Consider the following 26,205-nt stretch of genomic DNA (forward strand, 5'->3'; position numbering starts at 1 on the left):
AATGGGCTTAACACATTGTAACCATGTGGGGGAATCGACCCCAGGTCTTCGGCGTGACGAGCGAACGCTTTAACCACTAGGCTACCAATCGCCCCAAGAATTCAATTGACTTGCCTTTGCATGTGTTTTTGTTTTTTGACAGATCACGACGACACGGCGCGGGGGGTAGGGGGGGTGGGGGTGGGGTTCGGCTGCCTGTCCGCGAGCACATGACAGCTGGTTATGATTCATAAACTCAAGCTTATGCCAAGGTCGGAAACTCACTAACGTAAGAGGCGACTAACGGGATCGGGTGGTCAGGCTCGCTGGCTTGGTTGACACATGTCATCGGTTCCCACTTGCGCAGATCGATGCACATGCTGTTGATCACTGGATTGTCTGGTCCAGACGCGATTATTTACAGACCGCCGCCATATAGCTTGAATATTGCTGAGTGCGGCGTAAAACTAAACTCACTCACTCACTAACGATTTACCCTTTTGTAAAAATGTCCATGCTTATGGAAAGGGCTTCACCTAATATGTTTTTTAGACTCTACATCACCTTGCGAACATCACATTATCAACAGGGGCGGTCACGCCGAAGACCCGGGTTCGATTCCCCACATGGGTACAATGTGTGAAACCCATTTTTGGTGTCCCCCGCCGCGATATTGCTGGAATATTGCTAAAAGCGGCGTAAAACCATACTCATTCACATTATCAACAATGACAACAAAAAACTGTAATTTAAAGTTTTATTTTGTAATGAAGTACAATTGTACAGGTGTTAGAGTTGTCATGGCAACGATATACAGAACGAGGTTGCCATCAAATTACCATAAGATCGTATATAAACATATATCTAGTAGCCCGGCGTCTCGTCTGTCAAGCTGCCGCCGACAAACATACACATAATAATAATAAATAAACCTGGTTTCGGCATTTACACCTCTCAAATATCTCAAATATCAAATATACGAAATGCTACAATTATAGCTTTCTTACAATCCATTATCGTATTTATTACACATGATTATAATTTGATGATGATTATGAATTCAGCTTAACCTCACAGTCTAATTATTATAAAAATATTTTAAATGATTCATACACGGGACAACCTAAGGTGCATGTACTCTTTGGCATTATTTCGTACTGATTTTAAATTATCTAAAAAAGCACGTCTGGATGATTATTCAGATCGTTTTGAAATGCCTATTCTTAGTCCTTTATCATTCTCTCTAGACTTGATTCTAATTCTAAACACGTACCGTGGACAATGTCAGGGTGTGTCTTTCTAAGCTACATGTCGTAAATGCCTGTGTTTTTGTCTACAAAGAATCTGAGCTAATTTATTACTGAACTGAAGTTTCTCGATTCAACGTCCGTCTTGAAGTCAGCATTTTCACAGAATATTTCTCCGAAGTATCTACCATTGATCACAAAATCTAAACAAGTTATCCAATCATATGACATGGTTGAATACATGCGCATCAAGGTACTTTAAATGGACAAATTGACATCTCATTGGATGCGTCCATTATTTAACGACCAGGGACCATTACGCCATCAAGACCTTTATATCGAAATCGGACTTCACATGTCTTTACATTTATTAAGACACTGGGTGGAGCAGAGAGTGGGAAACTCCTTTCCTGCCTTCCACATCTTACAGAAATTCCGAGGGCATCTAGAAATAAACCTATACCTTGAGATATGAACTTTGACCTTGAGACATGAACTTTGACCTTGAGATATGAACTTTGACCTTGAGGTATAGACACCAGTTTCCGGTATTGAAACTACTAAGCAATACTCCCAGTGTTTCTAAGGTAAGCCAAGACGGCTGAGGTAGAGAATTTGTCGAAGACTTAATGGAGTTTATTTCAAATATATCATCCCCACACGTCAAGAAGTTCGTAAGTAGTGAGGACGTGTTTTTTTTCAAAGTTCATTTTGGTATTTTCATGAATAACGAACACTTACAGAGTGTTGTAACAATAACAATGAAAACAACAACAGTCATTACACAACCTACCAAGGGAACTGTCTACCTCTATATCCGTACCAACTATACGTCATGGAAGGCTGTTGCTAGGCAATGCGTGGTCACGTGATTCCGTAATCACGTGATTCTTCAGCCATTGCATCAATGAGAAAATGGCTTCTCTTGAACACCGTTTCAACATATTGACACCATTAGATCTACTCCATGACCATTCTTGTTCCGTTGTGACGTCATAAATTTATGACGTCACTCGTTGCCAAGCAACATGAAAGTATCCCTGGTAACAATAACAATCGCGGGATGAATTGCATAGATACTATACACTCACTGAATACAGAGGTATGATTTATACAATATTGGGTCAGTCCGAGTGAGGGGAAGACCTCTATTTCAAGCTGTAATATTTACACTGAAAATAAATAACTGGTGTAGTCTGAACTGCCTGAGCTCATACAACCATACACCGAGAAAAGAATCAGTGAACCGGTTTTCTTGAAAATGTCACTATCAATAATTTCCCAGCACTGACTTGAAATTGGGACATTTGTCATTTGAAGAGCAGGATTTTCAGTCCGGAACTGGAGTGGGAAGATTCAGATAAACCGTTTTAGAAATTATTTCCAAATTTTGACATGTTTATGACTTCAGATACCATTTAATAACATCATTAAATAACATCAAGTGATATTTTCCGCCTGAAGACATCAAGAACCTTCGGAAAATTCAAATTTTAGCGGTCTATCTCCAATCGTCACCACTCGTCTCTTTCCGTAATGGCCATTCGGTTCGTTCCGGAAAAAAACGAGGGGGTTCAAATAACACCAGCCTCCCCGAAGCTCCTCCCATTACATTCGTTTCGTGACAGTTTTATCTTCTAACATGTCCCGAAAATAATTCTTTTTGTAAAACCGGTTCGGTGATAATTTTTCTGGGCGCCAAGTACTAGGGACACTTAAATCGTTATATACAAAGTCAAGATTACTGGCAGTGCTATGAAATTACAACAAAATGAGGTTCCTTCTAATTTTTCAATATGAAATGCGTTACTATGGAAACGATGGCACTGCTTTGGATGAACATACATGCCTGTACTTGTTTCATAATATCTTTAAGGGGTCGCAGAGGAGCAACAACATAACCTGGATGGGACGTTGTTTTAGGGGAAAGTCCAAAACGTGTAAAAATATTTCTTAAAGAGCCACAAAATTAACTTTTGATCATTGACAAATGTTATCATAAAATATTTATGATAATTAAAAACATTTCTCATCCCTTGTAATCAAGACTTATGAGAATGTTGGGACTGTCAAAGTTCTGATAATTTCTAGTAATGATTTTTGTTTTAGAAATTTTAAAATAAACTTCAATGATGTTGCTCCACTGAATCGAAACTGTAAGTAACATTGAATACGGTATCCACTCGTCGTAGACGACGTCGTAAATGTGTCCTCTGACATCATCATCCTGCCTTGCACAATATCACAAAAGTCGCGCTTCGCTTCTGTTTGTGCAACATCTTTTCAAGCAACGTCGACCTTACCCTTCCGTCAACTGTCTGCAGAGGGACAGGTTATTGTCAGTATGTGAAATATGTTTTTTTCCAACACGATACTTAATTAAGTGAATCTACGGTACGGCTGGTTTAGAAGCGTCTTGGAACAATCATCGCGATGTGATGCACTGGAGGAGACCTGCTTTCAGTCACTTGCGAGCTGATTTACAAACCATCACGGCTTGAGAAATAATGACGCCTCCCTTGTAGCAAGGGAGGTAAGCCAGCACTTCCGTTAAGCAACCTCCGCACAGAAATGTTTATGCCGGTCGCCTGATTTGAACACACTCACTATAAACATCACGATCCGTAGAGATCACAAAAGAACAGTCTTTACCCTCTTTCTTCGTCATAGAACGTCAGTCAGCATTATCACCATTGTCTCTGATGTCACGATGACGTCATAATGACGTCACATTAACTGAAAACTTGAACCTCGCACAGAACCGCACTGAAGAGTCTACTCCAAGAATTGGGGACCCCCCAAGCCTCGATCAGAACATAACGCCCAATATGGCGTCGGATGCACTGGAGAATGAGTTTCTTCTCGAACAGAGCGTTGTTGAGGCTGCTGACGTAGTTGCACATGTTGCCGGATGCGTAGGAGTCGTCTTCGTCTTTGAGTTTTTCGTCCACGTACACAACCAACTTGTCCAGATTCTTCATGTACTCTTGGAAGGACGTGCCTTCTTGTCTCTCTGCAACAAATAGGAGAAATCAGTAACCATGACAACACATATAGGCTATTAGATGTTATTTCACCCAGCACTCCTAGTTTCCAGAGAAGCAGTTTTCCGCGAAGTTTCAGACAGGGCTCCACCATCATACTGGATAGCCGCCACACATACATAAAAATGAACTGATGTCTACATAGAGCATCAGATTCATGCGAACGTGTAGTTCACGCAACTTATTTCACTTTGCAAACGATGGGCAACGTTTCCGAAATAAAAGGCCAGAGATCTTAATTGCTCAAAAATGAGCAATAAAGACGTTAATAACTGGACGTTAATAACTAGACGTTAATAACCCATGCAGTGTGCAAAATAGTATACATTCTAGCTATGTCTGAAAGCCCACAAAATAATTCACTAACCCGAAATTTGAATGTAGAAACTAAGTAAAAGATTACAAAAAGGTGAAATACCATAAAAAACCAATGACCCCATGAAAATTCACAAGCCAGTCGGGCCGGTGACTGGAGATTTACTGGTCCGAAATGATTTTTACTAGCCACGGTCTAGCGGGCCAGTGGCTATTTCGCACACTGAACCCATGGGGACATTACACGAAGCGACAATGGCGTTGATTCGATCGTACCGCTTATACTCATACAGTGTTTAGGGGGAAGGGGCACTGGTATTTTAAGGACATTTCTACATGACGATTCAGACCACACCCCTTCCAAATGACTGACTGACTGACTGAGTTTAGTTTTACGCCGCTTTTAGCAATATTCCAGCAATATCGCGGCGGGGGACACCAGAAATGGGCTTAACACATTGTGCCCATGTGGGGAATCGAACCCGGGTCTTCGGCGTGACGAGCCAACGCTTTAACCACTAGGCTACCCCACCGCCCCCCTTCCAAATGAAGCCAACAGGTGCACAATGTGTACTTTTACTACACATACAGTCAATTAATCAATAATGACTTCTTTAAGAGGCATTTTAGAAGTTGCAAATATGAAGGAAAACCAAGTTCTAAGGATAGTCAACTTCTTTATTGCAATGACTTCGGTGTATACTGATTGCTTGTTTGATAACGGTGTTAGTGCCTACGCCGAAACGTCGCACTCATTGCAATAAAGAAATTGACTATCCATACAACTTGGTCTTCCTTAATCAATTATGGACAAACAGATTAGTTTATGTATTAGCATAAAATGAGATTTAACCTTAATGGGTACCTCATCTTTATCTAGTAGATCTCGATCTCTTTTAACTAAAAAAAAGAGCACCTGATGAGACGTTTTCTTGTACGGAATGGCCTCAAGATCGGAATGAACTTTTCAACTCCCGGATAATTTCTGTCTCCATCTTAGACATAAACCAGCCTTTAAAATTGGTATGTGTTTGAAGATGTGATACATTGCCCCTTAAGTCAGTGAGCCGGATTAGAGTATGTGCTTTCTGTAGGGGGCAAACTCGCGTAAAATGTAATCCCGAGACGTTGGATAATATTAAGCAAACAAACGAAAAGTTAAACATAGTTTCATTTTCTAACGGGATATTTAAAATGGCTTTTATAAACAAGACTTCACTAGAGCGATCATCAATGTAGGTGTCGTACGGTAAAACGTCCGGTTTCAGGTAAAATAAGGAATGTTAAAATTGTTCGGATTTTAACTAGAGTTATCTTTCCTTGTCAGTATTGAAATGGCTATGGCGGCTTTAAATACTCGGGTCAAAAGGATCAAGGAACATATAAAATATTATTCAGTTTTTTTCCTTTGATTTTACACAGAATAATCGGGCGGTGGGGTGGGGGATTTGCGGTGGCACTGAAGAAGTGGTGCAACTTCTGAGATTTTGGCGAGGAACCTCTAGCAGGATTCATTCACGAGGAACATATTCAGGATCATAGGATAGAAATTAGTCTGTCTCACAGTCCCTGAACCACATTATTTTCTCTAATGTTAAGCCCTCTCTGCAGTGCTAAAGCCCTAAATAAAGCAAGTCTATATTTCCTCAGGTTCTGAATCTCTGGTCTCCCCGGGTCTCCTTTTCAATTTAAATGGGCTTGTTTGTTACTATCAAACTTATATATATATTCAGAGACTAAGCATTAGTCTAGATAGAAATATACTTATGTAGGATATAAACATAGACTAAGGCTTAGTCTCTGAATATATATAATTTTGATAGTAACAAACAAGCCCATTTATATTGAAAAGGAGCCCTATGGAGATCTAGACTTGCTTTATTTGGGGCTTTAGCACTGCAGAGAGGGCTTGGCAGTAGGGAAATTAATGTGGTTCTGGGACTGTGAGACAGACTAGATATAAACATTACTGATTGACATTTTAAGAGAAGTAATGAGAAGAAGAAATGTCTACATTACAGACAGGCTTTACTGAAGGCAGTCCCTATTGTTCAGACGACGTCATGCAATCAATGTGTGACGTCATCAACAATACATGACGTCATATCGTTTTGTATTTCTCAACAATGAAAGACTGTGACGAGTTATGGTATCAGTCGACGAATCAGCACTGAGATTCCCTATAACGCAAAAGTGCAAACATAGGAAGGTTATTACACGAGATATTTCAACACTTATATATAACAAAATCAGATTCAAAAGAACGCAGAAACATCAATAAACAGTTCACGTCACTGCGTGCAAATTAATCCTACCAGCACACTTATTTAACGACGTTAAAAAATCAAACCATTTATCAAGGCTCAGCTTCCTGACACGGATACGTCAGAAACAATTAAGGACATTAAGGTCCAAGATCTTTGATGCAATCTAGATGACCTGTGGGCAAGAACTAATGGACATTAACAGATCGCCGTGTTTACTAGTCTTTCGTCTCGTGGCAGTGACAAATTACATAAGCAGTTATTTCATCACCATGCTCGGGGGGCTCCGGCTACCAATGAAGTGATCACAGGATTAAACGGCCAAGACTGTCAGGTGTGCTAAAGTTTACTTAAGATCCATATCACGACAGGTAAACCGGTCACCGCTTGACCAGGCCGACAAATTACTAAATTGAACTGATCAGTCCGCGACATTAATCCGAAAACAATTAATTTGTCTGGGGATTGTTTCTTTCCCTTTTAAAATGTATTAATTTAATTCACTGACCCTTGTCTGACCCCTGTAACAAATGAAATGATCATCCACGTAAGTAGGCCCCCATGCCTAGAATCTCCACCCGCCATGCTACCGGCGCCATTGTACATCCAGGGGCGTGGTCACTTCATTAAGGTGGGGCTCAATACAGGTGGGTTTTCACCAAAAAAAATTATATTTTTTTTAAGATTGTGCTTCAAAACAGAGCAATATTTGTTCTTGTTTAGACTCACATAGCCTGTTCATTCAGCGTGTGCATAACCTTCCCGCTGATTAATCATTGTACGTATAACATGAACTTAGGTAGACAAGAGGTTAAAGCGTTCGATGCCCCACATAGGTTCAAAGTTTGAAGCCATTGTCACTCGATCACATGAAAAACACTGGGATAATTTGAGATTACCGCACATGAGTGCGGTGTCTATTGTCTGAACGGCCATAGACCCAAATATATAAAGCCCATACCATACAGTGTAGGGTAGTTTACAAATAGATTTACATGTTTCATTAGGCCATCCGTATTTACCATTCCGTGTCAACTCCACCCTTAACAGAAGAGAGCGGGCGGCGAAAAAATAATTAAAAATGAAATAAAATGTTCTTCGCTTTTTGCGTAAAGGAGAACATTTTACAATATACAAAATACTGAAGATAAAAAACAAGCTGATCTATCATTATTATGAGAGTGCTGGGGAAGAGTATTTTGTATTCACACTAGGACTTAAATGTCCGATAGCCTAGTAGTTAAAGCGTTCACACGTCACACTGACGGGTTCGATTCCCACATGGGTACAATGTGTGAAGCCCATTTCTGGTGTCCCCACCGTGACATCGTTGGAATATTGCTAAAAGTGGCGTAAAATTAAACTCACTCACTCACTTAAATGTCCACAGCAGGGAAAATTGAGGTAAGAAAACCTTTTATTGTTTCACGTCGGAATGAAACTTTAAGGCGGGCGGGAGATCGGAAACACAGAAAATACTGCGGACAGCCTTAAGTGCATTTCTCTTTTGAAGGCATACTTCAAATACAACGTAACAGATTTTACATCTTGATAAATTGTGTTTGCCGTAAGGCGAGTGAATTATTAGATGACAGTCGAATTACTTACAAGTCTGGTATGTATTTCTTCCAATTGTCTCCAAGGGATGGCAATATATATAGAGAAATTATACAGATCTTTGATATCGTTTAGAGTACAATATGTAAATATTTTCTCACTTTTGGAATTCGGGGGTGTCTCCAGTATCAAGATTATAAATCCATATCGAACACGTTACAAAATATATCCGCAAAACTATACAGATTTAAGAAACAGAAAACTTACAGATACTTTCACACTGACTTACGATAGTCGTAGCCTTAGACAAACAGCTAGTCTCTTACATATTTTAGAGGAAAAAAACCCAACAATTCCTAAATTATAATCATTAAATATAATAAAAAGGAAATTGTGGAAATCTAGACTTGCCACCTAATCTAGACTTGCAGGGGATTTCTTGGATATATTTGTTTCTACAAGTTACTACGAGTTCAACAAATCTCCGCTCTTACGAGGTACATTAACACGATAGTGCCAAGTTTCAAATTAACCCCGTGTGCCCACTCCTCGTGGCCCTCCTAATGTAGCCTAACTGCATGTATAATGTATCCATTACCGTTAGCCAATAAACCCCAGGTGGTTTCCACGCCCGGCTCCAGCAATATGGCTTGGAGTAATCGAAGAATGTATACACCCAATAGCTTTTACGTTATAGGGTGGCATTCGTGACGTTCCATTGGGTATTGAATCTTCCGAATTCATGTGGTCTCGGTGCCAAAGGCAAGACATTAAAATGGTAATAGGAGTCGGTCTCGGTTCTTTTGGATTCTGAGTTTTGTGGAATATTTTGTATGATCGGTTTGTTCGCACTAGCGATAAGGGCCACGGTGTACACGTGCGGGTGAATAGGCGAACGGGTTGATTGTAAGTGGCCTGAAAGGATATGTGTTAATGTACGAAAATGAAAAGTATATTGATATTTATTAGTTTTTGAAACGTTGCGAAAACATAAATCTTAGTATTAATGTGAAATCGACAGAACAAAATATCACAAATATTTATTGAACTTTCTTTGAGTTTGGGACAGTTGTTATATATGATCGACTTGTTTACACTAACGATATGTCCCACTGCGTGCACGTGTGGGTAAATAATGTTTGTTGTTCAATGTTGACCTGAAAAATATGTTAGCTTAATGGCCTTGGTCTGTGAATAAACAATCTGGACTAGATAGTCCAGTGACTGACGATATAGAAATAGGTAATTTGATTTAAATTAAATGAGTGAGTGAGTTTGTTTTTATGTCGCTTTTAGCAATATTCCATCATTATCACGGCGGGGGAGACCATCATGTGATCATGTGAACAATTGACTTGCCTTTGTATGCGTTTTTGACAGGTGAATCTATCCCGCCCCACAGTCTCAACAATTCCATTGAGTGAGTGAGTGAGTTTGGTTTTATGCCGCTTTTAGCAATATTCCAGCAATATCACGGCGGGGGAGACCAGAAGTGGGCTTCACACATTGTACCCATGTGGGGAATCGAACCCGGGTCTTCGGCGTGACGAGCGAACGTTTTAACCATTAGGCTACTCCACCGCCCGATTGAAATTAAAGATACCAGAAAGACTGCTTACATATAATGAAAATGAAATGTATATTGATACTTATTCTGAAAAGTTACTAAAACATTACATTTTGTAAACTCGAAAACCAAAAAAATATATAAACTTTCTTTCGATTCAACAGAAATTAAGTTGTAAATGATCTAAAACAATCATGATACGGTCCCTTACAGATGCCCGATCGACAGTCAGATAGTAGGATAAACCTCACACGCAACCATGACGACAGGAACGTCTGTATTTACAACATCGTCAACACACACAACCAGCGCACTCTGTTGGTTGTTTAAGTCTACGCTTTGAAGGCTGGGTCCCCGTTCAACAGCCGACCCCTGGCTAATGACAACAGGGATGAATTTTATTGCTGTGGGGTCGGGGTACTTGGCGAACGGGGTGCAGCGAGGAATGCAGTGTTTACACTGCATGCGGGCCGAATCAGGCAACTTGATTTAGCATGCAGCGTGTTTACCTACATCTGCATGTTTAGGACAACACCTAATGGAAAGCACTGTATCATTAGAAAATATACACAAACGTGATGTAAAGGGAGGGAGTCATTAGATGGGTTACGTCCGTCTTAAGCAAGAGATAACAAACACACGGAGAACTTCCTATATTATCTTCCTAGGTGCTATGTACACTACTGCACAGAATAACCTTCCCCTCAGCCGCGACGCGAATATTTCGCGTTAGCGTCGCGGTCGTTGGGAATGCGAACGCACTGTTAATAAAACAAATTCAGTTCGCGCTTCTGTTGCAATTTTATTTTATTTTATTTTATTTTTTTTGGGGTGTGTGTGGGGGGGGTGTTGTGTATTATTTTGGCTAGTGCTGCACCATGTGTTTTGAAGAGAGCGATGTTCAATGTTGAGGGGTCGGTTCTGTCAGCAGGAAAATATAAGTTTTTTTTGAGACCTATACCGCTTCAACATTCACAATATGGTTAAAGAGGCTACCGAAGCTGCAAAAGGCCACAGAGGCTGCAAATACCATTGTATATAACTACCAAAGCTTCAACTAAACCGTAGATGAAGAGTTTACCATATTCCTACAATAGTTCCAATGATGGCCGGTGATGACCCTACGATAGTGTTGATGACAGGATCTACGCACACTTGTTGATGATGGTGCGCTCGCAGTGTTCTGGACCAAGGCCTCCGTCGAAGGTTAGTTCTAATGACTCTACCATACTCTTACCTCTTTCTCAGACCACCCATCTCACCATCTGAACCGAATCAGGGTCTTAAGTGTCATTTTAAAACAGTTAATCTGTCCCGGTCTGTCTATGGTCCTACCTACTCCATAATGTATTTGCAATGCACGCCAGCACCAAAAACACACGCACGTGCAGAACCTCCTCGCCCACGACCACGCTCGTTCTTGTACACAAATCTGCCAGGAGTTATACAACATCACCTACGGTCTGGGGCCGTGTATCGTGCACCTGCATATACTGTCCCACCCTTATTTCAGGACTGAATCACGGAAATACGCTCAAACATTGCTGCCACCAAATAGCGCGTCTTTAACCCACGTGGACAAAATAGTAGGGCGATTGTTGCGCATGCTGTCGGACACCCAACCTTTCATAAAACATTGAGTGAGAGAGTGAGTGGAGTTGTACGCCGGACTTAACAATATTCCAGCTATATGGCGGCGGTCTGTAAATAGTCGAGTCTGGACCATACAATCCAGTGATTAACGCCATGAACATCGATCTACACAATTGGGATACGATGACATGTGCCAACCAAGTCAGCGAGCCCGACCACTCGATGCCGTTAGTCGCCTCTTACGACAAGCAGGGGTTACTGAAGATCAATTCTAACCCGGACCTCCACGGGCCTTTCATAAAATTCAGTAATAGGCATATGAATGGATCACTGAAAGATCAGTAATTACACCAGGTCTTCGCAAAAAGGATAAGCGTATCGTTTCCTACCAAAACACACCTATGCCCACCGAAATATTCCACACGTTGACCTAAAGCTGGGCCCTACAATTCAGAAAGTTCGGTTTAACAAAATCCTGTTTAACGAGTGTCCGTTCACGAAAACAGGAGCACAAGCACAGCACTAGGTCTCATCTGTAATGTTTGGACTGAAGTACAATTCGGATTAACGAGTGTCCGCTTAACAAAACATAAAATTACCAGGACTCATTTGTAATGGTTGAACTGTGAGGTGATCGTATTTAGGAGGTTCTCTTATACAAGTCGTAATGTCATGAACTCCCATATAACGTCACTCTGCTATTGGTCAAACATGTCGACATCCACGCACCTGCCACGCTTGCCACCGTATGTGTTGTCGTCCCCACCCACATCGGCTAAATGGGTTTACTATGAAAATACCCCCGCAATTGTCACTTAATGAGCACAGGCTGGCCATGGTACTTAAATCTGGCAGTATTTGAGCAGCTCGTTCTGTTTATTTTCCCGAGTAAGGCGATATGGAGACAGTTTTGGTGTTAAACACATAGATGACGTCTATACAATAAGACATGAATATCACAAGGTAGAATCATACAGGGCTCCCTGAAGATAGACGTAAAACCAACAGCATGTGTTGGAGAATACTCCTTATGAAAGCAATATATAGCAGCCAGATGGTAAGGAGTGTACGGAAGGAGTGTACGGAAGGGGTGGGGAGGGGGTTAGGGGGAGTGCGAGCGTGGGTGAGGGGTGGAGCATGTTGACTCTCGCTCTATCGGAATGTGTCAAGAGGTAAAGATACACATTTTGAAACTTGTCGCGAAAACAGACCTGTGTATGTAGCGTGACCCCTGACACTGTCACCGGGAGGGCGACATGGAGACATATGCACTTGACAATCCAAATTTGTTACAACAAACAGTTTGTTTTTCATGCCTTTAACTACCGTTTGTTTGTTTGTTTTTTGCATAACGCCGCCACGCTCACCAATATTCCAGCCATATGGCGGCGGTCTGTAAAAACCCCGGAGTTGATAATCCAGTGATCAACAGCATGAGCATTGATCTACGTAATTGAATTACGATGACATGTGTCAACCAAGTCCGTGAGCCTGACCACCTGATCCCGTTAGTCGTCGCTTACGAAAAGCATGGGTTTCTGAAGACCAATTCTAACCCGGATCTTCTCGGGTACCTATAACTACTACAGAAGTATCAAGTCTTAACTACGTGTCACTCTTACCTCCTTTATGGTTCGTAAACAGTGGATCCCCACTAGCTATCCGTTTTTCAAGTGCTGAAAATAAACAAATAAACACCATTACCAAAATTATTGACAATTAATAAAAATACGTGTCTTCTTGATAAATTCGTAATAAAATGGAAAATCAAGTCTTGATAGGGGATAAACGGTTTGTGCGTCATCGGTTTAGAAAAAAATCTTTATGGTGGCAGTCTGTAAATAATCGAATCTGGACCAGACAATCCAGTGATCAACATCATGAGCATCGATCAACGTAATTGATACGATGTGTCAACCAAGCCAACGAGCCTGACCACCCGATCCTGTTAGTCGCCTCTTACGACAAGCATGGATTACTGAAGATAAATTCTAACCCGGACCTTCACGGGTATCGAAATAAAAGACTCAGCAGGCATAAAGTCAGGGTAAGGTCACGGTGACGACACAATTTGGCAACTGACCTTTTCGTCCTTGCCACGTGTAGATAATGACTCCAGCCACCGCTTGTTTGTTTCCAAGGTCAACGGTCCACACGGGGTTGTCGCCATACAGGTTGTCAAGGATGGTGCAGCTCTGGAAGTTAATGTCAAGGTTACCGTCCACCGCACGTGACGCGTGACCTTCCGCGACCTGGTTCCGGATGTGACGTTTGTAATGACGTTTGCTGTTGATCCAGGATTCCTTCTTGAAGGCAAGGTTCTCAACTGAAAAAAAGGAATGTTCAGTTAAAGCTGGATTTTATTTTTCACATAAATGGCCAAAACAGTTTGCGAAGTGTTATCAGCGAACCCCAGATTCCTTTGCAAAAAATTACATCAACAAGTCTTTTGAATGAATACATGCACGGCAAACTATAATTTTGTTCTTGCAGCAAATCTTTGAACGCCTCTGATTTTATCCCAGTCAATAGATGAGGGCACCGAGAACAAAGAATGGGCGTGGTGTGTGAATGTGAATTTACGCGGCATTCCTTCTCGGTTTGTAATAATGGGTAGGGCAAACTCGTGGTTGATAGTATGAGCACAGCGCACGCCGTCAAACCACGAAGGACACATCACCAACAAGGCCACCGATCTTAGCACCCGATCTTCCAGTCACAAACGGGTTTAACATGGGGCGCTGGGTGCATGCTATGGGCCTTGCAAGAAGGGCGCTTTTCATATTGGTACGTGGGAGCCTGTTTTCTCCCTTATAACAAAGAGAGAGTGACTGAGTTTTGTTTTGCGCCGCACTCTGCAATATTCAAGCTATATGGATGCGGTCTGTAAATAATCGAGTCTGAGGGTGTTCATATGGGTGGTAGGGGGACTTTATTGTCCCCTATCATATAACAAAGAGGGTGTTCATAGGGTAGTGACGGGACATGATATGACCCCTACAACAATAAGGTATTCATTCATACGTGTGCTTGGGGAATATTTTGATCCAAGTTGAACGCGGTGAGACCATGTGGTACTAAACTCGGACTATCAGCGCGGCGGACGAACGCACGAACCACTGGGCTACTATGTATTGAATTATATACAGATATGTTTCTTTTGTCAAGACGTAATACTTACCGCAGGGTGTGTCGTCATTAATTCTCATAAAACCGCTGCTGCATACCCCTGTGATGAAAACAAACTCCATTAGAACGTTTTACGTCACGTCTACAGCCTATAAGACAATGTTATTCTATATAGAACAGTGAATGGTGAGTTATACAGTATCTAAAGTGTCGGTTCCTAAGTGATGTGTTAACTTTGTTGTAAACGTCACACTCGGAAATACAATCCTGCTACACGACGTCGGTCTGTAAATAATCAAGTCTGGGTCAGACAATCCAGTGATTGACATAATGAGCGTCGATCTACGCCGTTGGGAAACTATGACAAGCATCAAACAAGTCAGCCAGTCTGACCACCCGATCCCGTTAGTCGCTCTTACGACAATCAGTTATCTTACGACAATCAGAGTTATCTTACGACAATCAGAGTTATCTTACGATTATCAGAGTTATCTTACGACAATCAGAGTTATCTTACGACAATCAGAGTTATCTTACGACAATCAGAGTTATCTTACGACAATCAGAGTTATCTTACGACAATCAGAGTTATCTTACGACAATCAAATTATCTTACGACAATCAGAGTTATCTTACGACAATCAGAGTTATCTTACGACAATCAGAGTTATCTTACGACAATCAGAGTTATCTTACGACAATCAGTTATCTTACGACAATCAGAGTTATCTTACGACAATCAGTTATCTTACGACAATCAGAGTTATCTTACGACAATCAGGTAGTTAACCAGAATGTCGGTAATACCAGGCATATTTCACTCACACCTAAGTCATGAAACACTACTCAATTTGACAGTTTTGTAGCATATGTCAATTAAGCATTCGCCCACTGAAGCTGTTAAAAGCCATGTTTTTTTAGAAAGCGCTTGTAAAACACTTGAGATTATTACACAAGTGTAATAGGATTTCAAAGACAATGTTCATTTGCCATTTATTTAATTTTGAGAATTTGATTTTAAAGATAATAAATAAACAGGTGGCCACTTACTTTCCACGCTGAAGTAACCAGGACACCAACAGTTTTATTATACATGCTATACTGTATGCTTAAAATGGCAATTTAATCCTTCAAACGCTAAATCTGCTAACGCCTTCATGTGATTGACAGTCCGGTGTCGACACATATATCAAACTAGCAAATATCAGGATTACTTGTGATATCAAAGTAGGATCAGATTACGTAAATGTTTGAAATCTTAGAGCCAGTTCAAGTGCGTGAAATGCCCGGAGATTGGCGGGGATTACCGATGTTTGACGAATGTAAGTGGCAGTCTGACAATGATCGATTCCCAGTTGATATAGAACGCGCTGGAAGTTCTATCGCATGGCGGTTTAATACATGCTATTCAGCTCTCAGAACGGAATTTATTGAGGGTGGACCACCAAATATAACTAGAAAAACATGGTAGAAAGGTTTCGATATGAATACCACAGACGAAACGACAACACGGTTATGTTATGAAAATATTAAACATAATATTCATAAAATGCATAATCAAAATATTCAAGCTGAAAGATCAATATACGGCATTCCTTCATCAGACATACTTTCAATATAATTTCAGTGAAGTAACTTCAATTTTGAAATTTGAGCGGTATGATAATAAAGAATGCGAAATGAAAAAAATACCAAACGAACCTTAAGTACGTCAGCAGATACCTCTGATAACGCGATAGCGAGAAACGGGATATGCTATTCCCCTAAGACTTGTTTATATTGAGTAATCCAACTCTCAGTCGTACCCGGGACAACACAAACGAGAAGTAGTTCGAGGAAGGTAGTATCAGTCGGGAAAGATCGGATAATAACAACTTGTTGTAAGGAAAATATACTATTCACACTTTGCTAAAGATCAAATCATGGATTCAACAGAAAACTATTATGTGTGGTCAAATTTGGTTTAAATATATAAGCTTATTGTAAGCATGGACCCTAGGTTTCAGTATGTCATTGCATCTTGTGGATCCCATACCTGCTATTGACAGGTGTTGTGTACTTATCAATGACTCGTTCCATGATTTGCAAAATGGTTGATTGGTGTCATGAAAAAAAGATTCACGGTTACTCATGTATCAGGTGCATAAGGTTAGATTAAAATGACTGTTTGCCTAAAGAGATGTTACTATATTATTATTTATCCAGTTTTAAATGGATACAATTTCAAATTATAAATCTACGTTTAAGTAAAGTTGTGAATTTTTGTGATCCTTAGCAAAGTGTGAGTAGTAGTGAGTGAGTGAGTGAGTATGGTTTTACGCCGCTTTTAGCAATATTCCAGCAATATCACGGCGGGGGAGACCAGAAATGGGCTTCACACATTGTACCCATGTGGGGAATCGAACCCGGGTCTTCGGCGTGACGAGCAAACGCTTTAACCACTGAGCTACCCCACATCCCCTGTGAGTAGTATATTACAACTAGCGTGAGTATTCATAACGCGAGTATTCACCGTTTAAGTACTATATATTGTGAAATAGACAATAACGTAACAGTTACAAGAGGTGGTTGGTGAGATATTTGTATCACTATTGCTTCCACAGGTTGGTAAACTAAAAACCGACAATAACCGTTGGATAAAGCCAACGTTATGAAAACGTAACAAGGCTAAACACAGCCGTCTAAACACTTCAAAATGTTGCGATGACCGTACTCAAACATCCCTGTTGAATACCGGTGTAGCAATGTCTCGTTTGTTTCATTTTCAGCCCGTAAACATGAGTGTATACTTTCTTTTGAACGTCAGTTTAGTCTGTGAAATGTCCACACGTAACATTGCACCTTACATAATGACACGAAAAGTATTTAAAATGCTTTTTAAATTATTCTTTAACCTACACAGTTACATGTAGCAATATACTGAAATTTAAAAAAACTACAACACACAACAAAAATAAAAACAAACAAGAACAAACAATACCCCGTTGTTGGTTTTATCAAGTGTTTCATTTTCAATAGTAAATATCAACATTAGCAATGTTATATTACTTGAGGTGAATTGTACTGTCTCTAAGTCATTATCAAAAGCTCTAAGTCTTTTTTCTACCTGCTCTATTAAATATCCCTTTATTTAGAACATTTAAAATTTTAAAAAAAATCTTCTGACATGTGATTCTTTCAAATAAATAATTTGCATTCTTGGCCCAAAATTTCAAACATAGTAGGGGACATACGGTTGCAAAATCATTTCATATCCACGTTTTCTTATATATTTTACAAAAAGTACCAAGTCACAGTCTACTGTTCACAAACAAGAGCAGGGACGAGTGATTGTTTAGTCAAATCTATATTTCTTTAGAATTTCAGTTACCCAGAAAACCAAGCTCGTTATACTTTCTTTTTATTTACTCAGTTCGCTATGTAAATTTCATTAAGGAAATGATAAAAGGCAGGGTATTGCGCGCTATCGTTTCGCTGTAGTGTAATACCTTCCAAGGTTGATATTCTGATCAATTATACACAGGTATGGCTTTATAAGAACGTACATCTTCTTTTTTCCGTTTTGCTTTTAGCCCATTTCTCTTTGAGTGGGGAGGTGAAAGGAATGTCAGTGGGGAGGTGAAAGGAATGTCAGGCACATACAAAACACTCGAGCGACGTTCCTCAACAATCTGTTTCAGTAGACAATGAGTTAGCTTTACCCATTTATTACTGAAGCTTAGGGGCTATTATGAGGCTGATCGTTGTGTTTCTAACTCGCTAATCCCGCCAATTAAGGGATTAAGTTTGTCAAAAGGGCCTAGGTCTTGACATAACTCTCTGACAGGGGTCACGGTTCACATAAAATGTGTACTTGGCTTAAACTTTTTCAAAAATTTGAGATGATTTAGCAAAAATAAAATACACGTAAAATGACCGTTGACACAAAGACATCAGCAAGTGGGGTGTTTTGGCTTAGTTGAAGGGTGCTTGTATCAAATATGTGTAAAATTGGAACAATGGCTTTTGAACAAAGGGATGATTTAAGCGCATGACTTGAATGTTTTTTGTTAATATTTTTTGCAACGTTTGTGTGTTTCATTGCGACGTCTTAATGTAGTTGACACGCTTGGCGTGGTGTTGAATGTATACGAGAAAACTCATGACAGCATGTGTCTGACACTCTCCTTAATATGATGGGTAAATATGTCGACCAACCCGAGTCCACCCTTCCCACAAGCGTCGGCCATCTTGGATCTGACCCGGCAAGGTCGGCCATTTTGTACGGATGAAAGGCCTACGTGTGTCAAAATATAGACCCTAGGAGAGTTTGGTGTCAAATAAAAACATATCAAACCAAAAGCTTGTATAGTTTATGATGTCTTTATTTAGATCTGATATTAAATTGATTTATATTTTGGTCATTCAAAGTTAATTATGGAGGTTCGCGAAGTTTAAATGTTTTTGGCCCTGATTGTGGTTGTTTTGAAACTTGTGAAAAAACCGTCAGGGACAATGATGTCTTGTGACATTTTATTTGTCTCGTGTAGGTTTAATCCTGGCAATACTCTCAGGTTCTTGGCTACGTCGGATATGATTGTGTGTTTGCCGTTTAACGCCGCACTCAGCAATGTTCCAGCTATATGGCGGCGGTCTGTAGATAATCGAGTCTGGACCAGACAATCCAGTGAACAAGAGCATGAGCATCGATCTACGCAACTGGGATACAGTGACATGTGTATATAGCGTGACCCGTGACACTGGCACCGGGTGAGTGACATGGAGACATATGCACTTGACAATCCATATTTCTTACAACAAAACAGTTTGTTTTTCATGCCTTTAACTACTTTTTGTTTCGTCTGGGTTTTTGCTTAACGCCGCCGCGCTCACCAATATTCCAGCCATATGGCGGCGGTCTGTAAAAAAATCCCGGAGTTGATAATCCAGTAATCAACAGCATGAGCATCGATCTACGCAATTTGGATACAGTGACATGTGTCAACCAAGTCAATGAGCCTGACCACCCGATTCCGCTAATCGCCCCTTACGACAAGCATTGGTTGCTGAAGATTTTAACCCGGATATTCACGGGTGTATCGGATATGAACGCAGAGATGTAGGTTCAACGCTACGGAGACGGGCACCAGACTCCAGATGGTATTTGTTAACTGGTAGTAACTGTTCATTGATAATGTGCGGCGTTTTGTTTGGATTTAACGTCAATAACGTTGATAACTGATATTCCCGCTTATGATCGATTCNGGGTGACAGGCAGGGTCTGAACTGATACTGGATTTGTAATGTCTGATAATGATCAGATTCTGGACTCCTCAAATTGTTGTCTGATACGAATCTGTTACTGGACTAATCGTGTCTGATACGAATCTGTTGTTGGATTGTCTGAAACTAATCTGATCTGTAACTGGACGTCATGTGTCTGATTTGTTATTGGTCTTGACGTGTCTGATACCGACTTGCCATGCCTTACAAGAATCTGGAAACTTTTGTTTCGATCTTGTAGGGCTGCGCAATATAACCGGCTTACCGGTATTTACCGGTTCAGACATGAAAACGATACGTATTGCGATACGCTGATCGAAAACCGGTATTTTGACTTGCATTCGGAAAACTTCGTAGCACACAGAAATCTTCGGATATGTCCTTGTTTCATTTGTGCCAAATATTATTCATATTTTTATTTTATCAGGATTAAATGTTGTTATTAAAGCTTAATCAAACCTAGTGATTTGGTTGTGTGTTTGCTCTATAAATCAAGAATTAACTCGATTATAAGTAGTTTCTTGTTTAAAAATACTTCATACAATATATTGCAATACATATCGCAATACATGATTTCGCATCGCAATATATCGCAATATAAAACTTCTCTGCAATACCAACCCCTACGATCTGGCCATATCAGACATCAGTCTGGTACTTATCGATACTGACCAGGCAACCTTTCAAATTTTGTTCATATTTGATCTGAATCAGGTAATACATTTTAGACATCATTTCAGGCGTTGAGTTTAATCGATTGAGTAAAAACAAATTGCAACAAGACTACTAACCACAAAGAAATGTTTTCATCACTTAGATTCGCAGACACCGCCATCTGACCCTTGATAACCAATCGGGATCCCCCAAGGGACAACTCACCTGTGTATGGGCAGCCAAGGAGGCCAACTCTCATACTGATCTTCCCGTGCCATTCCATTGGATGGAACCTCACAAACCGGGACACGAACGGCGAGTTGAGGAAGTGAGTCCTGTCTGTGTTTTTGTCAGAGTTGCCCCCAAACAGCTGTTTAAAAGCAAAACAGATCAACTTTTATGACAAGCTTCGAGGCTACTACACATGAAATGGTGACGTCACTACGTGACCTACGCTGTCGTGAAGGTGCGCCATCTACATCCTGGCTAGCCATGCCTACGGGTGACATCACCACATGCCGCGGACACCGACCCACGACTCATGACGATGGTGCCAGGGGGGTGACAAACGTGTGGTGGTGGGGGGAACAGGAAGAGCAGGAAATCACGTGGACAGTCACGTGCCGCAGGGGGTTGTGGGTTGTGATGTGTGCTGGGATGGAGGCTTGCAGTCAGTCCGATCTGTTGTGTTGTGTTGAGTACAGAGGTGTTAATTCAAATAAGTGGGCTGCATGCATGCATTTTACAAGTGAGTGAAAACGTTAGCTCGTTAATGTGAAAGTGTTTCGTGAGTGATCAGTGGAAGTGATAGAGTCTGAAGAATAAGAGTCAGACGCATTGTTAGAGTTATCTCCCTTGATAAACTGAACAGTTATAAAAATGAACTTTTTGCACATTTTTGCATTTAAAATGAAGCACATCTTCCTGAATTGCCCACTAACCTGTATCAAAGCTTGTTTGATATAGGCCAGTGAACATTATAAATAAACTTCTTGTTTTGATGTAAATATCACACGCTTAAAAGGGAGATAACTCTGTTCAAACATCTGAAAGCGCTCTTCAGGGTGGAGAGAACAACATGCAATGAGTATTCAGATGAAATCAACTCATGCTATTAAATCAAGGCACACATGCATAACATCAAACTATTAAAAGTGAAGATGGTGCTGTTTGCAATACAACATGCATATTTTATGTCAAATGGCATTGACGTAGAAAGACTCAATGCAGAAAACAAGCAGATTATAATAAAAGGTATTTCATTCAAAGTAATTAATATCTTAATGCATAACTCAATTAAGAAAGCTCGTTACATCAGAAAGAGCAGGCTTTTAGATCAACAACATCAAGAGTACGTTAAGCGTAACACAGGCCACCCACGTCACATCCTGGCTTCGTTCTCTGTACGACCTACGAATTTGTAAAACAGTAAACAAATGAAAAATATAAGTGAAAAAAAAATAGTTAAACACTCCTTATCCTCGTTCCAAATACACAGAATCCTGATCATGCACTTGTTAAAGAGATCGTGAAGATAAAACGAAAATGGACACTTTTTGAAATTTTGGCCGAAGTGTGTTGCCATACACGATGCATATCTAAAAATAGATTGGAGTTCACTACAAGACATATAAACCATGCCACGAACATGCCCACGAGATACCATTCCACGGAAAACACGACTAGCTATCGCTATAACTATTGTCAAAAAAAGGAATATTTTTAGCTTTAAAAATGTCGCAAAGTATCCTACGCTTGTCATAAAGAATGAAGTATAAAACGTACAAAGAACAACATGGCTTTGCCATTTATTTACAAGACCTGCATGATCTTCTGTTACTCAAGTTACGCCTCTTGATGCATTTGATTTATAACAGTGTTACAGTTAATGTAAACAAGTTTGTTACTGTTGAAATCATTGTACGGAAGCCCGTTTTAGCCACAACGAGAGGCCAGGATGTCGGGTATCGGTTCACACCGGGCCCCTTAGTTAGTGCTTACCAGGCCTTCCTCCGAGTATTTGTCAGGGATTAAATGCGAAGTAGATGTATTAGACGGTGGACTCCACAACCATCGACTCTACAAAATGAAGGTTGAGAGCGGTTAATCACGGAAGAAGTAGTAGTAGTTGCATAATCCTCCTCGACGGCACGTACACTGGTACTTCCGGTGGGACGTACTCAGTACTTCCGGTAGACGTACACAGTACTTCCGGTGGCACACCAATTGTCGGGAACCTGGACACTACGAAAAGGGAGGTAATCCTAGCTGGAAGAGTACATCCGGGCGATGGTGAACAAAACTGTTTGTGTTGAAGTAAGTTTGGTTAAAAACCTGGAAAAGCATTGGGACGCTACATTCTTAACTTGGTTCAGGCATGCGCAGTCACACACTTTCAAACACTAGTCTTGAGTGTTTTAGAAAATGGAGGAGCGCCTACAGGCTTTAGTGGATTCCAAGATGGCAAATTGGGTTAATAATCTACCTAATAAGGCATGTAGAAGAATTCGATGACGTCGTGATGATAATGATGATGGATGATGGTGACTAAGATTAAAATAATGTCTACATAATGTAACTTCATCACACGTTTTCTCGCACATTCACGCACTTCCATCACGTGACCCCACCCACCCAATGGACTCTGAAAGAAATAGATTATTGGTTTATTTAAGCAGTGGCAAGTATTCTATGTGGCGATAGGTATGACTCCTACAGAATTTGTTCAGGTTAAGCTCGTGCTGTCTACATAATGCGTGTCGTCATCAGAAGCTCTACTCTTAAAGTAACCTGTGTTTAGTCGTCAGTGGATAGTATACTGAATTGGCTCGCTATAGCTGCACAACGCTGTAATGGAACTGAAACGGAGGTTAGAGAATGGAAAGAAAAGAATATATGACATGGAATATATTTGTGGCGGTCTGTCGGGGAATGTCATGTTAATAACAAACATATAGACAGATGAATAATATAAACACATTCTGTAAAGAAAGTGACAACTTTGTTGTATTCGCAGTCACAAAGCATGACATACGCTATTGCGTCTAGGGCTTAAGTGAAATTGTCGAGTTTGCAAATAACCTCTTGATAAAAACACATTATATCTCAGTGACATTACAAAAATTCTGAAATATTTTTTTTAAATTTCATCTTGCTAATTCAATATTTGCTTTAACAAATAGGTAAAGAAGTGTTTCACTTAGCTCAAACATGTCATGAGGTGCAAGAAGAACGCCTCTTTTGAAAGGAGCAGGTAGCCTTAGAGGCGTAGCACAATGAACTGAAGCATATGTTTTAACCGCGATCGGTGGTATTTGCCTAACGGCATATCATAGTAATATAGTGGCGTCCGTATACGTTGTACCAAAGACATACAAACATATGATTTTGATGGAAAACCGGCCTGTTACAGCATTGCGTGAGTTATCAATGCCACGAATCGCCGTACACAGAAATTAGTGCCTTGTGTTCAAGCTAGGAACTCCCATTGGATCTAATGAATAGTATCTATCACCTTGGGGAAATTCAACCTCAGGAATAAGTTCAGTTAATTGGCTCTAAGGACATGGCTATTGTCGTTATTGGCGAAATGAGGGTCAGTATAGTGGACTGATCACGTCGTATGACCCGTTGTATTGACCTGGGTCTATGGCCATGTGTACGTCTCTATACGTACAGTGTAAACAGCGAGTACTCGGAAAGAAACACGACTGTGTGTACATGGATCAGGTTTCCATACAGTTTAACAGGAGGGCTGGGTGGCGGGGCGGGGTCTCTGACACCAACACTAATACCTTGAATCGGTGACCACTTGTACTGGTGCATGTTCTCGAGAACCACTATGATATGACGATACTGGGGATGAACTTATTGCTGGACACACGACGGTGCAAAATAGCCGTTCAGTGGCTAAATATGAAATCTACTTCGCCAGTATTTAAATTTAAAATTACATTTATTTCAGTTTGATTCATCAGTATGTCAATATTTCTTTTTCATTACCATGACAAATTTGTTGAGCAAGCTGATTCTGAAATGTCAACATAGAAAAGCAGCTGTCTGCATATTTTAAAGTGGTCTTCGCGAGACGTCCCAAAAGTTAATCTTCATTGTAAACCAACATAATAACTTAAATCTGGCAATGAGGTGACGGTTCAACTCCTGGGAAGAATAAACTTGCCTGACTTAGAAAGATGGCTTGTGTTGGGCAATGATATGGTATTGCAATGACGTCATTATTGAAGAGTCTAAGTAAAAGAACTAGTTCAAGTTTTGACCTTGAGAAACAGAAGGATCAGATCGAAAATATCTGCTAATTGAAACGTTAACAGGACAGAATAGATGTCTTTTCAAAAGGATCACACATAAGGGTTATAAAGAAACACTACATCCGTATGATAGTTGAGTAGAAAACACAATCATTTCACTTTTTCATACCGTGGATCACTCAACACTCAAAGTCTCAGTTCAAATTCACGTAATTCCTCCTACCTTAGGGTCGAGGTGGTCAGCGTCTTTGTAGAAGTACCACACCGTTGTGTCGTTGCTGTAGGAGACCTTAAACCTTTCTACCCAGTGACTCCTCTTCGTGTCTCCCCTTCCCTTGGTGATGACCCCTGTTACCAAGGTCGGAGGACCGACGTCCAGTTGAATCCATTGTTTGTCTGAAACGAACAAGACGCGTGTGATTAGGTTGATGATGTGTTCGGTTCTGATGCAACCATGGAAGCAATTGTGTTGGATGAATGCTACTTGATGTTTCAGTGAGTTTAATGTGGATATGTACTCATGCTATCCACCATTGGTGCACCAACTTGCACCAGACAACAGATAGGACGTTGTGATAGAAAATGTACTCAGGGCATAGCGTAACTCCACTCATTTAATTCTTCGTGAGTGCAATATGGTGCCTGTAAACATCCGGGTTAGAAATGGTCTTCATCAACCCATGCTTATCGTGAAAGGGGATCGGGTGGTCATGTTCGCTGACATGGTTGATGCCAATCAACCCCCATTGTAGGATCGATGCTCATGATGTCAGTCACTAGGTTGTCTAGTCCAGATCATTTACAGGCTGCCGTCATATAGCTGTAACATTATTGCAACCGAAGTATAGTCTATGAGTTGTGTAACTCACTCACTCAAAACGAATATACCCGAGTGATTTTTTGACTTTGTAAAGCAGTGGTTTAAAATACAAGTGATCAACTGTTCAACCAAGACAATTTAGAGCGTTATAGATGGGAAACGTATGCAAGCGGCAGGGTGTGTGTGTGTGTGTGTGTGTGTGTGTGTGTGTGTGTGTGTGTGTGTGTGTGTGTGTGTGTGTGTGTGTGTGTGGTGGTGGTGGTTTGTGTGTGTGTGGGATAGGAGCGGTCGAGCCCATGAAGGAAGCTCACGCATACATCTATCACCACGTCTCCGGGGACGGCGACTGGGTACACGACTCCTGACAGGCGTTGATGTCGTGTAGGGTTGTAGCCCATATCCTCTCAAGACACAGGGGTCATAAATGATGACTCTTGTCCCAATCTCGGAGCAATAAAATCACAGGAAGGACAGTCCCACCATTAAACGCTTAAAGCCCGGTGGCC

At 40.7% G+C, this 26,205-nt stretch overlaps 1 protein-coding gene across 4 annotated transcripts in view; it reads right to left on the bottom strand.

Moving 5' to 3' along the window:
- Positions 1 to 722: 722 nt before the first annotated feature.
- The window catches only part of LOC124275702 (lactadherin-like), a 112,666-nt gene continuing 87,183 nt past the window's right edge, over positions 723 to 26,205 (bottom strand). For 3 of the 4 annotated variants that reach the window (XM_046711338.1, XM_046711339.1, XM_046711337.1), the window contains 7 exons: positions 25,103 to 25,275; positions 22,613 to 22,690; positions 20,837 to 20,981; positions 14,748 to 14,795; positions 13,650 to 13,892; positions 13,189 to 13,242; positions 723 to 4,239 (listed from right to left, as the gene is read on the bottom strand). In XM_046711338.1, the coding sequence (XP_046567294.1) occupies positions 3,959 to 4,239; positions 13,189 to 13,242; positions 13,650 to 13,892; positions 14,748 to 14,795; positions 20,837 to 20,981; positions 22,613 to 22,690; positions 25,103 to 25,275 (1,022 nt within the window). In that variant the 3' untranslated portion in view covers positions 723 to 3,958. The remainder of the gene's footprint in view (positions 4,240 to 13,188; positions 13,243 to 13,649; positions 13,893 to 14,747; positions 14,796 to 20,836; positions 20,982 to 22,612; positions 22,691 to 25,102; positions 25,276 to 26,205) is intronic. The other variant, XM_046711340.1, reaches the window with a different exon arrangement.

Source organism: Haliotis rubra, unplaced genomic scaffold, assembly GCF_003918875.1.
Source record: "Haliotis rubra isolate DU_JTF1 unplaced genomic scaffold, ASM391887v1 Scf201, whole genome shotgun sequence".
Classification (NCBI taxonomy): domain Eukaryota; kingdom Metazoa; phylum Mollusca; class Gastropoda; order Lepetellida; family Haliotidae; genus Haliotis; species Haliotis rubra.